General features: G+C 33.3%; 1 protein-coding gene across 8 annotated transcripts in view; it reads right to left on the bottom strand.

Annotated features, from left to right (window-relative positions):
* Positions 1-17,077, bottom strand: part of LOC106883769 (phospholipid-transporting ATPase ID) — a 212,086-nt gene that overhangs the window by 85,068 nt on the left and 109,941 nt on the right. For all 8 annotated transcript variants that reach the window (XM_052978605.1, XM_052978602.1, XM_014934894.2 and 5 more), the window contains one exon: positions 5,748-5,794. In XM_052978605.1, the coding sequence (XP_052834565.1) occupies positions 5,748-5,778 (31 nt within the window). In that variant the 5' untranslated portion in view covers positions 5,779-5,794. The remainder of the gene's footprint in view (positions 1-5,747; positions 5,795-17,077) is intronic.

Below are 17,077 nucleotides of genomic sequence, written 5' to 3'. Positions count from 1 at the left end.
AATATGTCACATCTTTTATATGATTTATAAAAGATGTGACATATTAATAAAAATCTGTTAATGTACAACCATCCAGATTTCTGAGTACCTTAATTTTTTTTCTAATTTATAATTCCTGTACATCACCTCCAAACCTTCCGATATATATATATATATATATATATATATATATATATATACACACACACACACACACACAGAGATATAATTTTCAATTCCAGAAACTGAAAAATACTCAGCTGCTCCTCTGAATTACACTTTAGTAACATAAGTAAAACTTGATGGGGAGAAATAATAAATGAAATAACATCAAAGATTTATTAAACAGGTTATAGTTTCTTTTCTATATCTTGTAAAAGAAAGAAAATGTTTAGTTTTTATGATCTAAACCGTATTTTGATAGAGAGGAACATGAAGGTATGTAAATCAAAAAGTCCAGTGTTCAATCCCACAGGGTGTCATCTTAGGCAGGTCTCTTTTACCATAGCTTCAGGCCAACTTATGCTTTGTCAGTGATATTAGATAACTGAAAACTGATAGGAAATTTGTCAGATGGACTGTACCCTGTAAGTGAAAGGTTTGGCCTTGTCACACTATGTGACTCTGATTCTGCCTAAGAATTATGTTAAAGATACATGTGCCTGTGGAATGTTCTGCCTCTTAAGTGCCAATTCAATGAGCAGGTATTCAAACAACTAAATCCTCAAGCATGAGACTTACAACAATCCACTCATTCAATTTTATTCACCATTTAAAAAAATCTTAATGGCTTCAAAAACAACAGCAGCAGCCACAAGAGGTGGTGGTGGTGGTAGTGGTGGTCTTTCTCACATTAGTATAACTTTCACTAAACTAACATTGAAAATATTTTTAAGGGATTATAGGCACAGACATGATTGTGTAGCAAGAAGTTTGCTTCCCAGCCATGTAGTTTTGGGTTCATTCCAACAGTGTGGCACCTTGGTCAAGTGCCTTCTACTACAGCTCCAGGCTGACCAAAGCCTTATAAGTGGATTTGGTAGACAGAAACTGAAAGAAGCCCATCATATATATATGTGTGTGTGTGTGTGTGTGTACACGTATGTGCATGTGTTACTACCTGTCTCCTTGCTTTGGCACCATATGATAGTTGTAAGCATGTGTCACTGTTATGCAAGTGGCATCCTTTGTTCCTAACCTTCTGTGCCATGTCTGGTCATGGAGAAATATTACCACACTTGGAAACAGGTGAGGGCTGACAGCAGGAAGGGAATCTGGCTATAGAAAATCTGCCTTGACAAATTCTATTTGATCCATGTGCACATGGGAAGGTGGGTGTTAAGGTGGTGATGATGATGATAACTAAATTGCAAAATTTCATCTTTAAAAAAAATTCCATTATTTAAAAACATTCTTCATCAAAAGGTTGTCAAATGACAGTGAAATAAACTTATAAATAGACAAGAATTATCTACCATCGCATATTCTAATTTACTGTTATGTCCCTTTAATGATGGCAAAAACCAACAACTTTGGTGAATATTTCGGAGTAATATATTGGTTACCTTAAATCCAACAATAATATGAATACGCAAAAAGTTAAGAGAATATATTTCTTATGAAGCTTCAACAGAACCAGATTTCATAGAAACTCATTAAAAACTCATTTTTGCTGTTTATATAGATTTTTAGTATTAATAATTAGGATTATCATCATAGACTTGTGAAAAGCAATAATTATTCATTTATCGATGAATGTGTTGAAAATAACTATGTATCACCTAACCTACTCTTTATATTGCCTTTCAAACATCACACAAGAACCATGGTAGATTTGTTTTGGTTCTTTTTAAATGAGAAAGAATTCTAAAGAATTTCCTAAAGTTAGTCTACCACATGATTTAACACCATCAGGGATTTTTCTTTTTTTTTTTTAAGTAAAACCTATTCCTGGTTCAGCAACAGCATTTACCTCACAAGAAAATACCTCAAATATTGTATTTCATTTGAACAAGCAGCAACCCCTGTAGGAAATTGTGAAACTTCCTGACTATACAGAAATACAACTCCATGTATTTATTTATGGTGAAAATTATCTGTGTAGTGAGATACCAGTATTATCCAAAATAACAATGGTATCTCACTACTAAACGAATAAACCTTAACTAACTCCACAAATAATAATCATTTACTGTACTGCTCAATAGAAAGTGGTATAGATCTATTTAAGCCAGCATGATATGTATATATATATTTTCCTTATCTCAGTCATTATGGCCATGCTGGGGCACCACATTGAAGAACTTTTAGTCAACTGAATTGAGCCCAATACTTTTTTGTTAAGCCTGGTACTTATTGGATTGGTCTCTTTTGCTGAACTGTTAGGTTACAGGGATGAAAATGTAAGAGTATATCTTTTTCTACCACCAATAGATTCAACTTTAAAATTTTTTTAACTATACTAATTAATTTCTAGAGTCTTGAATTGAAACAGCTGTCAGAGATGATGTCCAATTTTGTAATTAACAATTATTAATTTAATTATCGCTATTTTCTTATTTGTTAAAATATATATAAACCCCAGTTTATCCAATTACCTTACAGTTGAATATTAAGTATAATATTCAATATTTTTTATGATAGGTAATAAACCAGTATATTCATTGGATTTTATTATTCCTTAATGAGGTTTTTAACCTTTAATTGAACTTATATATATACACACACACACACACATGTATTTGTTATGAAGTTAAGGTGTAGCACTGTTGTCAACATATATATATGGTTATGAATAAACATCACTGCAACAGCCACTGAGTTGTGCATATAAACAGTGTCTGTGGTCCACCGAAAATAGGTTCTACTACTTCAAAACTGAGTAGTGGGCAGTAGCAAAAGTATCCTGTTGTAAGTTCAACAGCTTCATCAAAATATATTATGTTATTTTAAGTGGCTCAGTTCAAAGTAAACCTCTTTAATGGTAGCTATATAATAGACAATTCTGAGCTTTGTATTTTGCTAAGAGCATGATTCAATTGACGGAAACAAAAAAGAGAGGTTGGCCTTTCATCAAATTGCATTCAACTATTTTACTTTGACCCCGAACTGTTAAATCTAAATTCTATTTTCATACAACCAACTTGAGGCAAATGAATTCTAAGGATAAAGACTGTGAATGTTTAAATTCCTCCATCATTGTACACAACTATGAGTTGCTCACTTTCACAAAGAAGAATGTTGTAATTAATGAGGTGTTGGGAAGTTCAAACTTTATAACATTTCACCTATTCTCTTGAACAAAACACTGCTTTCCCCTTTTCCAAACTGACAATATTCACATCTACTTCTTGACTACTGATTAGCAGTAGGAACAACTTTTAGGTGTCAAAGGTCCCTCTACATATCTGACTTGCTACAAATAGCACCCGAATCTCCCCCAAACCACACCCAACCATTTTAAATAAGGAAAGAACACATTAGATAACATAGTCCTGGGTGCTACTAAAAAGACAGAATGGTCACAGCTTGAATCCCTTTGATCATATACCTGCTTTAATCAAAGTTAACTCGGGGTTAAACAATAATAATTTTGAGGTGTAAAAACTACTTCTGCAAAAATACACAAAAATTCAATCTTACCAGAACAATCCCACCCATGCTAGCATGGAAAAAAAAATTAATATAGGCATTTTAAAGAAACTCCAACTACCATCTTTGGTAATATCAAAAGTTATCTCAGGAATATAAACTGTTATAATAACAAACACTTCTAGTGTTTCCTCCTTTAGATTCCTCCATGTCAAAATTAAATCAGTAGCTTGAAGCAAACATGATATTTGTATGTATATCACACACATACAAAACCTGTGGGTGGGTGTATGAGACAGTTCAATTTACATCAATTAATCCAGACATAGATTTCAAGATAAAACTTGTTCTGATGGACAACAAACAAATCAGGTTATGACATGAAAATATTCAATGTTTGTTTGTATGTGTATGTGTGTGTGTAATATAAATATGTTAACTGACAGGTGTGTATTTCTATGACAAGATATAGACACATGATGAAGGAAGATGAAAACAAACAAAAAATGTACATATACACAAACACAATGTGAAATAAAATCAATACCCAATCACAATGAAGATGAAACACCAATTAGTTAGTTTGGACAGAATGCTCTACTTGATGTAGACATCATCTGTGATGAGCACAATGCAACAGCTGATAAATCCTCAATTTACCTCTAGTTAGATGGCAACATCTCTTATAAACTCACACACACATTTTATACTAAATGTTAATTAAAATGAAGTGAAGTGTAATTTAATAACTACAAATGAGAAAATTAAAAATAAAGTGTTTAAAAATATAAAAACACTGAATTTAACACTCAACATTGAAACATTAGATTTAGCATGCAACCACTGGTTTAAATATTGCTTTTTTTTTTTTGGTCATTTTGACATTCTAAAGTAAAAACAACTTAAGTTGTGGAATAAGATTTATTTGACATCTGCAAATCACTGCACCTCATTTTATCAACTCTAGACAGATTTACGACAAAAATAACCTGGATTTAAAAAGAAAAGTGCAACTAAACAAAGTATTTAGATAAATACTGTCTCAATTTCTTATGTTTCAAATATTTCAAATACCAAACCCCATATACAATTTCTATTTCTTATAAATATATTTATAATAAGTTGACTTCCTCACTCCAAGCTTGACCAGCAGTCAGAAAGCTAATTCTTGTCCACTATCCCTAAACCTAGAAGATTTTTCAAATGATTACTGTTATCATCATCATTAGCATCATTTAAACACCCATTTTCCCATGCCTGCTTGGGTCAGCTGGAGTTTATTGAGGTAGATTTTCTAAGTCCAGATACCCTTCATGTCACTAAACCTTACTTGTTTCCAAGCAAGGTAATAATCCTCCCATGCCAGACAGGTGCAGAATATTGGAAATAAATGACATTCATTTACAACAATCATACAACATCAAGATAAGTAAAGTGATACAAACACACACATATAGTGACACACACATACGTATATATATGATGGGCTTCTTTCAGTTTCCATCGCACAAGTCCACTCACAAGGCATTGATCAGCCAGAGGTTATAATAGAAGATACTTGACCAAGGTGCCACACAGTAGGACTGAACCTGAAACCATGTGGTTGCAGATTAAACTTCTTAATCACACAGCTATGCCTTTTTATTCTGAAAACGTTTCTATTGTTTTTTGCTGTTTTTGCCATTGTTTTTTATTTGTTTTGATTTAGGAGAGGGAAGCTTGTTTTTGCTTTGCTTTTTTTTTTGTATGTACATATTGACTAAATATATAAAAATAAGATATTTAATTTCTCAGATGTTTTATAACTGGATATTTTATTTTACAGCTTCAACACATGACATGTTTAATGAATTTACAATATTTTGTAGCTACAACTCAACCATGTCTCATTCTAAAGGAGGAGACATTCTTTTCATGTCTTTCATGTAAAACCAGTTGTTTATATTAATAGCCAACTTTTCTTAAGCAATTCCCAACTCAAATATCCCATATGGCTGAGCCCCATCAAAGCTACAGCCAAATGGTTGATACCAGAAAAAAATATAAGAATATATAAAACACCATTAAAGACAGAACTTCCTTAGAAGAACTTATATACTTCTTAAGATTGTAAAAAAAATACAACTGCTGTTAGAATATGAAAAGTTCGGGAGGGTGCAATGTATGATAAAATATACCTGGTGGTTTTTCCTTCTTCCATGGCCACATTGTCAAAAAACTGCCTCTGAAAATGAAAAACAAATATAAATATTAATAACTTACTAGTAATATAGATTTAACAATATATAATAAATAAGCTGATCATCAAAGATTGTATCTCAAGAAAGCAAAGAGTTCTTCCATTTCCTGATTTTGAAAAAACTAAAAATTCCTCCTATTAAATGTTCTTTTATTGGTGTGAGGCTTTTCATAGGCCAGAGAAAAAGATAGAATTTAAAGTTAGTAAGGCATTATAAAAAAACATTTAAATATTTCAAACTTCTTACAAAGGGGCATTGTTTACAATGATTTTACTTACGTCATGTCTTACTGTTTAGATTGAGGTTTTGATAGAATGTTTTAATTTTTTTTTCTAGGAAAATACTAAGCATCATCATCATCAAGTGTAGTGCTTAACATTACTATTAATTAGATATAATCATTTTAATTAGCACTATTTCTAATTAGCCCCAAGCTTATTATTATTACCACTCAGCATCTCAAAATAAATCAATATAGTTTTCATGCCAAAAAGAAAAAAAATTAGATGTTATAGTAGGCAAAACCAAAATTTACTTTGACACAGTGTAAAGTGTTTAAATTAATATTTTAAGGAATTTCACTTTAGATTGTAATACATATATTTTAATAAGTATCACTTTACAATCAAGTCACTTAATGTGTGATATTACTTTTCAAAACAGAGAAAGTTGAAGTATGCTTGTTCTTTCTTAAGTTTAACTTTTCTCAGTAGCTTATTATTTTTAAGGAATGTTTCATATAACACTGCACACTTTAGATTTTCCTTATATTTGCTGGGATAACATTAATATAAATATACAGTGACCACTAATATAAATATACAATCACCACTAAGATTACAATCAACAAATAAGTCAACACTCCCCACAGAACACTCCCCTTAAAAAAAATTTGCTTCTTTTGTATTCACTTGACTTGCAAGAAATAGTAGTCAAAATTTCCCTAAATCACATTCTACCATCTTGATAAAAGAAAGTATATTTTGAACTGTCTTATCCTTAATATCTAGGGAGACAAGATAGTCACATCATTATCTTTACATCAGCCCTTCCTCAAAAGCCACATGGGATTTTGAGGAGGAGAGATTTATGGTTAGATGGTCTTCCTGATAACAACCATTCTTGTTGCCCCTTACAGCACAAAAGGATATGGTATGCTTATCCTAAAAACCAGGATGTACACATCTTGGGGAAAAACTAACCAGGAGTTGCAGAACAATAAGTAACCAGAAATAAATTATGGCCCAACACATGACCAAACACAGCTACATAAATTAAGAAGCTTACTTAGTTATAATACCTACAACTTCCATATTCTCCTCGTTCCATCATTCAGGGCATGATATATTTAGTATAATTATCTCAAAATTGATTTCTAAATGGGGCACCTATACTTGACTGGTACTTATTTTATTGACACCAAAAAGATGAAAGGTAAATACTAATAGAAATATATACTTGATGCATTAACATAACTGGCAGTATGTCATATTCTCTGTTTGTCCTGCCCACAAAAATGTAAAAAAGATACACAGAGAATGAAAGTATCATCAGTTACTATTATTGCTATACAACACAAACAGATGGGTCATTTTGTGAGCTGAACATCATCATCATCATCATCATCGTTTAACGTCATTCTTCTATGCTGGCATGGGTTGGATAGTTTGACAGAAGTTGGCCAGGCAGGAGCCTGAACCATGTTTTTATGTCTGTTTTGGTATGGTTTTTATGGCTGGATGCCCTTCCTAACATCAACCACTCTGCAGAGTGAGCTGAGTGCTTTTTACTTGGCATTTGCACAGGTGAGATCAATTTTGACATGGTTTTTACAGCAGGATACCCTTCCAAATGCCAACCACTTTACAGTGTGGACTGGGTACTTTTTAAGTGGCACCTGCACTAGTAGTGTCACCAAGGAATCTTTGAGAGGGGTGGGGCATTGGAGGAGATGATCTTGTATCATATGATGAAAGATTAGAGTGTGACAGAGAGACAGAAAACAGAAGTCTTGCTGTAGAGGAGGTATATGGTTACCCAGACAGAGAGGTTACCCAGACAGAGAGGTTACCCAGACAGAGAGAGACATTGAACCGAAATGCTCAAGTTCAATTGTTCATGTATAAATTGAGTCTATATATATTTTATTCTTTGTTTTAATATTATTATGCTTTAAACTTATCTTTGTTATGGAAATGTTTCTACAGAAAAACTTGTTCCCATAATTCTATATTAGCTATTGATGTTTATTTTTGTGCAAAACAAAATTAAACACTCTCAAAACAATTACAATGATCGTTCAAATATAATGAAGACTGAAAGAAGCCTGTGTGTGTGTGTGTGTGATTGAGAGAGAGAGAGAGAGAAAGAGAGAGAGAGAGAGAGAGAAAGAGAGATAGAGAGAGAGAGAGACCTTGTCTTGACACAGCCCAATAGTTGCAAATGATAGTCACTGTCATTCTTTTCCAATATTCCATGAAAATATGTCTGGCCATGAGGAAATGTTACCTTGCTTGAAAATCGGTGAGGGCTGATGAAAAGAAGAGCATCAGGCTGTAGAGAATCTGTCTGAATAAATTCCTTCGAACCCATTCAAGCATGGAAAAATGGATGGTGAAATGATGATGATGATATCTATTATATAATCAGAACATTGGCACAATAGCAAGGCAGCTCATCAGTTAAAGACAAAAGCAAATTAAAATATTATTGCTAACTACAAACTAGCTAAGGACAGTTAAGTCTCACAGTAAGCTGAGATAAATGCAAACACCTGGACTTTCAGAACAATTTTACTAAAACTTACAAAAAATAATGTATTAACAATTCATAAGTGGGGAATATAGGCACAAGCAATTCGAAGTATAATAAGCATATCAAATTTAGAGTTTAACGTGATGACCTACTGACCACATTGTCTTGAGTTCAAACTTCATTACAGAAGTTGTATGTATTTACCCTTGGGCAAGGCATGAATGCTGTTGTGTTCTAATAACAATATACAGATTATAATTCCCCGCCATAACAGAGCAGTCAGGAAAGAGCAACTCCGCATTTGTACGAATAACATCTAACACACGAGTACGGACACATAAATGTGAAACAGTAAAAAAGAAAAATAATAATTTTGCACTCTAAATTCTTTACATAAAATATGGATATGGAATCACGCAATGTTACACAAACACCTCATGCAAATTATATACATACACACAAAAAAAAAGCTCTTACGAAGGGACATTACTATGGTATAATATTACGATAGTGACCTCCCTTGTTTTAATCAATTCGTAACTTGTTGATTTTATTATTTGAAAGTGTGAGCGTAAGAGCGAAAGGAAAACTACAAATATGAGTGATTGAGTGGAGTCGGTCAAATTCTGCTACTCTAGGTTTTGTGTTTCTCATTTTATTTTCACCATTTGATTTTGTTCTTATTACCGACTTTTCTCTGCTACAAAATATCAAACTTATGAAGTATAGATAAAGTAAAAAACACAATCGATAACAAAAACAACTTTTAAACTTTATCCAAGAATTCCTGACAATATGCAATCACAGGCTCAATACCCAAAACTTATTCACAGATCCTGATTACAAAACTTATTTTCTGTCTCACAAGACTTGTCACAATTACAATTCACATAACTACACATGAATATAATACTCCAATTAAAACTGCTCTGAGTCACATGCTATATTAAAACTATATAAACTTTTATTTCTGTGATATAACAGAGTTTCTGTTAATCACATAAAATCTAGAATGCTATAATGAGCAAATAAAGTTGTTTAACTATTGATTGTATTGATTTAGTACAAATGTATTCCAGTCCCTCCTCTCGCCAGCACAATCTGTCTGAACTTCCAGTAAACCATATCGGCTAACTTATCCACTAGTTCTAGTTAGGGTGAAACGGTACAACGCCCTAACCTATCTGAGATAGCAAAGCGGGTGACCAAAACTATCTTCCTAGATAAATCCCTCTACAGCTCACACAACCAAAGTTTATAACTTTTAAATAGTTCACTAACAACTGCAATAGAGTATGTACAGGCAAAACAATATAACCTACAACACCTCGGATCTTGTCCTAAATACTCTGTCCACATTTTGCCTACAGACGTCTCAGCTCAACATTGTATTGTACTAAATCAATACAATCAATAGTTAAACAACTTTATTTGCTCATTATAGCATTCTAGATTTTATGTGATTAACAGAAACTCTGTTATATCACAGAAATAAAAGTTTATATAGTTTTAATATAGCATGTGACTCAGAGCAGTTTTAATTGGAGTATTATATTCATGTGAATTGTAATTGTGACAAGTCTTGTGAGACAGAAAATAAGTTTTGTACATGGCTGCTGCTCCTTTTATACTTTAAGCTCTTAACACCTAGCACAAAGCTGCTTGCCTCTCTTCTCTAGTTTCAATCAGCCAACAGAGATCTTAGTCCCACATGTTACATTTGTAACCTCACTAATGTTAATGTCAAGGAAATAAACAGTGCTCTCTAGAAAGTCATTGGTAATAAGAAGGGCATGCCGCTCTTCTTAACACTGTAGAAACTATACCAAAACGGACATTGTAACCTGACACAGTCCTCTGACTTGTTGGATCTTGTCAAACTGTCCAACCCATACCAGCATAGAAAACAGACATCAAATGATGAAGACGATGATGATGATGACAGCGATGCTGATGATATACTTTAATAACATGTAGCACTCTGCTTGGTGCTAATTGAAAATATAATCTCTGTAACACTACCTGAGTACCGATTTTGCTAGAATCATTAAAAATACTTTAACCTTTTAACATTTAAATCAGTTGTACCTAGCCCAAATATTCTACCTGTTTTATTATTTTATGTTCAAACTGGTCAGATTTGGCCTCTCACACTTACTCTACACAGACAGTCTAAAATAAATAATCGCATCATCAAAATTTCAAAGCTAAGTAGTAATGTTTGATTAGTGATCTGAATGCTAAAGAGATAATGCAGATGGTGCTTGAGAAGTTTTTAATTTCTAGTGAAATCACTCTCACCCTCCATTCCCCCACCTCTCTCTTTCTCTCTCTCTCTCTCTCTCTCTCTCTCTCTCTCTCTCTCTCTCTCTCTCTCTCTCTCTTTCTCTCTCTCTCAATAGATATATAATTCTGTGTATTTACTTAGTGACTTTTAATTGCTAACACTTCAGTAAGTAATAGAACAGTACTCAAGTTTACAACAAATATTTGCGCTACAATAAACATTGAGTAGCTTTTGTTTGTAATACAATTTGTAAATATAATATGTCAACATCATCTACAGCCACTAACTTTTGGAGTATAGAAGGCTCTTCCAAACACCCAGGAGGTTTTTAATTATACTGTCTTGAGTCAAAAATTTAACAATATTTTAGTATCTTATTTGCTTTATTTGTCAAGTTACAACAAAAGCAGCCTAACATTCAAAGTAGAGGCCATCATGTTGCCATCATGTTAGAGACCATCATGTCACTTTCCTTCCAGTTCTTTGATCTCACTTTGATACCAGTTCTTATCCTTAAAGGCAAAGAACTCTTTCATTGAAGCTTTTACATGAATAACATCAATCTCATATTAGATTTTTAAATGTTTTGATTTATATGTAAAATGTTATAAGTAGAAAAATTCTGTCAATTTTCCCTCAGTAAAAAAATAAGAAAATGAGTGAGTGAGTGAGAGAGGCAGGGGAAGAGAGAATGTTTAAGAGATAAAGTAGACATACAACCACACATTTTAATTACAAAGGTTAAAATTCATCTTTAAAGGATTGACAACTTTAGAATGTTGGGCTCCAACATTCTATCAAGTAAACTTCCTAAGAATTTGGAATTTTTTCAGCTGAGAAGTAGATGAAAATACTTGGGTGGGGTTGAAACGATTAATATTCATTTTGAATTATAACTTCTTGTTATTAAACATGATTAAATGCATTCCAGCCCTAATCATCCTGTCTTTTTGAAGGTATCTAGGACTACATTAGTGAGGGTGTGTGCACAACCATGAGATCATGAGTTTGATTACTTGATTGGGGATGTTTCATGTTCTTGAGCAAGACACTTCATCTCCTGTTGCTCTTTAACAACTCTGACATTTGACATGTGGCACTGACACAAACAATGTCAATTTTATGGAACAAGTGAGTTATGTGTAGCTTAAGTATTTGTAATCTTTTATGAATTTGTTTTGCAAGATTCCTGATATGAAATCATGTGTTGAAACAAATATTATTATATTTCAGGATGGTCATTTTTTTTTCTTGCCAAATAAACACATAGGTGTGTGATGAAAGATTTCTAGACAATGGACATAAGATAAAATAAAAACAATAAACAAGGCGTAGGAGTGGCTGTGTGGTAAGTAGCTTGCTTACAAACCACATGGTCCCGGATTCAGTCCCACTGCGTGGCATCTTGGGCAAGTGCCTTCTACTATAGCCTCGGGCCGACCAATGCCTTGTGAGTGGATTTGGTAGACGGAAACTGAAAGAAGCCTGTCGTATATATGTATATATATATATGTATGTGTGTATGTGTTTGTATGTCTGTGTTTGTCCCCCCAACATCGCTTGACAACCGATGCTGGTGTGTTTATGTCCCCGTAACTTAGCGGTTCGGCAAAAGAGACCGAAAGAATAAGTACTAGGCTTCCAAAGAATAAGTCCTGGGGTCGATTTGCTCGACTAAAGGCGGTGCTCCAGCATGGCCACAGTCAAAAAACTGAAACAAGTAAAAGAGTAAAAGAGTAAGTGAAGAATGAATATATAGTGCATGTGTCTATTTGGTAAGAAAAAAAGAACGACCGTCCCAAAATATAGCAATAAATATTTGATCACTATAAACAAATTAACTGAGCAGGTTGTTCTGCAGAAAATTCCGGAACCATCTTTCTCAGACATGAGAGACTACCATTAGGACTACATTAGCTAACATGTGATTTGAGGGAGACTGGCTACTATTTTTCAAACAAGTCAAGCTATAAGTAGAAGTCATATGTTTAAGAGTTAAACATGAGCCAAATGACTACTTCAGAAAGATGTAGTTCTCAATAGAATGAACCATGACAAAGGTTTAGCTACTATTTCTAACAAGTTAAACTGTCAAGAAAAGGTTATATAATGAAGAGGAAAATATTAACTAAATGGCTAATCCAGAGAGATATAGATTTGGACAGATTGGGTAGTGTTTAGTACAGAGTTTAGTGCAAGGCACATAGTTGTATGGTTTGTGTGGATGTGAAAATATAGAGTTGTAGTTTACTGTTGGTCTACAATGCACAGTTAAAGGTCTGGAACCGTCAAAATACCATATCATCATTTTTGATGAAATGTCGTAATTATTTTCAATATATTGCTCCAATTCTAAAACAGTGTTATCACAATAAATCTTGAGCAAAAGCCTCTCACCAAAGTTTATGTTCAACAATTCAATCCATAATGTCAATTAAAAAGAAAAATGAGTCTTGGCCAAAAGAATTCCAGGCCAATTTCACTGAATTCATACATCAAAATGTGTTTGAAAAAGTGTTGAGATCAAAAATAGCTTATGTCTTATAACACAGTAAATTTCCCGTTAACAGCCAAATATGTCTTCCAGCAGGACAGGGGCTACCTAAAGCAAACATCTGGATGAAATTTAGGAATCTTGTTTATGACATACATCAAAACTTTGTCATGACATTTAAGTACCCTTGTTAAAAAAAAATAATTCAATATTGATGCCAGTTATAAAGTGTGAAGCTGACAGACATCTTCTAGTATAGAAAATACCAAGATGGCATCATACCTAGCTATGGCCATGAGATGTTTTAATGAATAAAGTCATGTGAAATGGTCAAACAGACATGTAAATAATTTGTAAAAGAAAAAATCCTCAATGAGGTTTTTTCCGCAAAAAATTGCACAAATCTGTCCTGATCAAGAGGGAAGGTATGGTCTGACATGGAAGAAACAAAAATTTAGAATAAGACATTCTATTGTAAAAATTGCCCGGCAACAAGGGCTATTTAGCTAGTGTGTGTGTGTGTGTGTGTGTGTGTGTGTGTGTATGAATGTATGTATATGTATGTTCATACATTTCTGGCTGTCAGGGCATTATTGTCCTAAATGATTGCCCTACACTAATCAAAAAAAAAGTATAAAATTTGTGCTTCTGAAGTGGTCACTTACAAGAATATAAATAATGACAGATCCAATTCAATCTTTGTTGCTATACTATATTACTACAGAATGTTACTGTAAATTTTAGCCAACACTGTCTACAATAAACAGATGTAAACATCTTGTCCTAATAAACAATATGTCTGTAGGCAGAAAAAAAAAGGACCAGCCAGGCAGGTTTCAACTTCTGTCCATAACAATATTGTATATAAAGAGGTGTTTATATCTGCCCTATACATACAGTGGTGGCTAAAAATCTATAGATGTTATTCTGTAGTTCAAAATAGCATTGAAAGAAAATAGAGTATTGCATTGAAATATTGTATAACATAAAAACAAAATAATGCACCAGTAATTTATCAATTCTTTTGTCATTATCCACTCTTTTTAGAGTAATGGGTACATTTTAAGTCGTATAAAGTACAATAAAATGCACTCAGTACACTCTGTAAAGCTGTGGGCAAATTGATTATAGACAATGTAGGGTAGGGAGGAGAGTCTCGCTGAGGTTGTAATAACTTCTCTAATGCTGGTGCCATCATAAATATTACCCAGTATACTCTGTGAAGTGATTGTTGATGATAAGAAGCCCCTCCAGCCCGAGAAACCATGCCAAAAAAATGACATGTGTTAGTAATGCATGGTCCTCCGATAAATCTTGGCTGGCACTAACTCTGAATAAGAACAGACACAGACTGTAATAAATTGTACAACCCATGCCAACAAAGAATGATTATAAATATTGCCAACGTCATCTCCTTCATTGGACACAAAACTCTGCTTGCAAAGGTCTGTTGGGGCAAGCGAAAGCGAAATCATGATGGCACCTGCGCCCAGCGTCGCCTTCTTGGCACTTGTGCTGGTGGCACGTGTAAAGACATTCGAGCGAGTTCATTGCCAGTGCCGCAGGACTGGCTCCTGTGCAGGTGGCACATAAAATACACCATTTTGATCGTGGCCGTTGCCAGTACCGCCTGACTGGCTTTCATGCCGGTGGCACGTTAAAAGCACCCACTACACTCTCGGAGTGGTTGGCGTTAGGAAGGGCATCCAGCTATAGAAACTCTGCCAAATCAGATTGGAGCCTGGTACAGCCATCTGGTTCACCAGTCCTCAGTCAAATCGGCCAACCCATGCTAGTATGGAAAGCGGACGTTAAACGATGATGATGATGATGATGATGATGATGATGATGATTATGTTCAGCAAAAATGATGAAAGCACATCATGAATTATGCAATGTGGAAAATTTGCCATCACTGATCTGAGTAATATATTTCTAGAAGTATTTGACCTCAGTTTATTCATCCCTTAGCAAAATCCCATTCACTTCCCATAAACATTTTATGGCATAATCTCTTCAAATCTATTGCACAAGCTTTGTTTATCATAATCCCAACACATTTAAAGTGCACCTAAACCAATTTCACTAAATCTTAGACAGACTAGCTAGACCAGACTATCTCTGAGGATAGCTATTACTTGCTTCAATGGGCAATGGAAATGATATTTACATATAACATTCCTGAATTAAATAATAGTGTTAAGTTACACATGACCAGAACAATTGCTGACTAAAGCCTTGTTTTTTTTTTTTGAACTATCAATAAATTCTTGGAATAATTGCTTCTTTAATTTCTTTTTTCAACAGTTGGTTGGTAATTCATATATCAGTTATTTCAAAATGAAATGGGGAACCTTTTAAAGTAGATTATGAGAAGTTGTTTGTTGCTCTTCACATAAGAACTTAGCTTACCGCCTATAGATCATTGGAAACTATTGAGTCTGAGTCTGCCAATTTGATCTATCAGTTATCACTGCTCATTAGATGCTATTTTTAAATGAGCAAGAATATTAATAAAGTAAAAACTACATACAAACCTTTGAGGTAAAAATCATAATTACTTTAAGCCGAAAGTGGTTTTACAAACATATTATAAAAATAAACATTTATACGAACTGTATTCAATAATTCATGAGAGTTTCAATAAAACTCTGCATTTGAATAAAGACAAAGTAAAAAAAAGAAAACAGTTGCTACCATAACAGTTGATTTATACTGTTTTCAACAATTGACGTTAGGCCAAAGGCAATATAGTCAACATATCCATTTTTGCAACTAAAACAGAAATACAACATAACAGACAAAAGCATTTTCCCTATATTAATTTCCAACTAGAGATGCTGCAGCCAGAGTATGGGTGGATATTATTTCTGCAACAACAACAATAATGATGATGATGATGATGATGGTGATGATGATGATCCTCATCATTATCATCATCTTTTCTCTTCATAAATATGCTAGTCAGCTACTTAATTAAGAAAAACATATATGAGTTTCTCACAATGTAGGTTGGGGTAGAGACAGGGTAACTGAAAGGATGTAAAATTAATACAGATTTAAAACAATCTGTATTACATTTCTCAGTTAAAATATATTTAAATGAACGCCATCATCATCATCATCATCATCATCATCATTTAACATCTGACTTTCATGCTGGCATGGGTTGGGTGGTTTGACAGGATATATATATATAAATAATAAATCTCTGAGCAAGGTATAAACAGTAGCTGCACGACATCGTGAAATACACATATGTATGTACATATATCTATATATACACACACATGTATAAACATGTATATATGTATATACATAAATACACACATATATATATACATATATATATATATACATGTATACATATATATGTATACATATATACACATGTATATACACACACATATGTATATAAATATATACACACATATGTATAGACATATATACACATATGTATATACACACACATATGTATATACATATATACATACATGTGTATATACACACACATATGTATATACATATATACATACATATGTATATACATATATACACACATATGTATATACATATATACACACATGTATATAAATATATATACACACGCACACACACATATATATATACACACACACATACATATATATATAGACATATGTATATACATACATACATACACACACACACACACATATAGACATATGTATATACATGCATACATATACACAC

This window comes from Octopus bimaculoides, chromosome 2 (assembly GCF_001194135.2).
Source record: "Octopus bimaculoides isolate UCB-OBI-ISO-001 chromosome 2, ASM119413v2, whole genome shotgun sequence".
In the NCBI taxonomy this organism is placed as follows: Eukaryota; Metazoa; Mollusca; class Cephalopoda; order Octopoda; family Octopodidae; genus Octopus; species Octopus bimaculoides.
The sequence above is the reverse complement of the archived record's forward strand: the minus strand, read 5'-3'. Positions and strand labels throughout refer to the sequence as shown.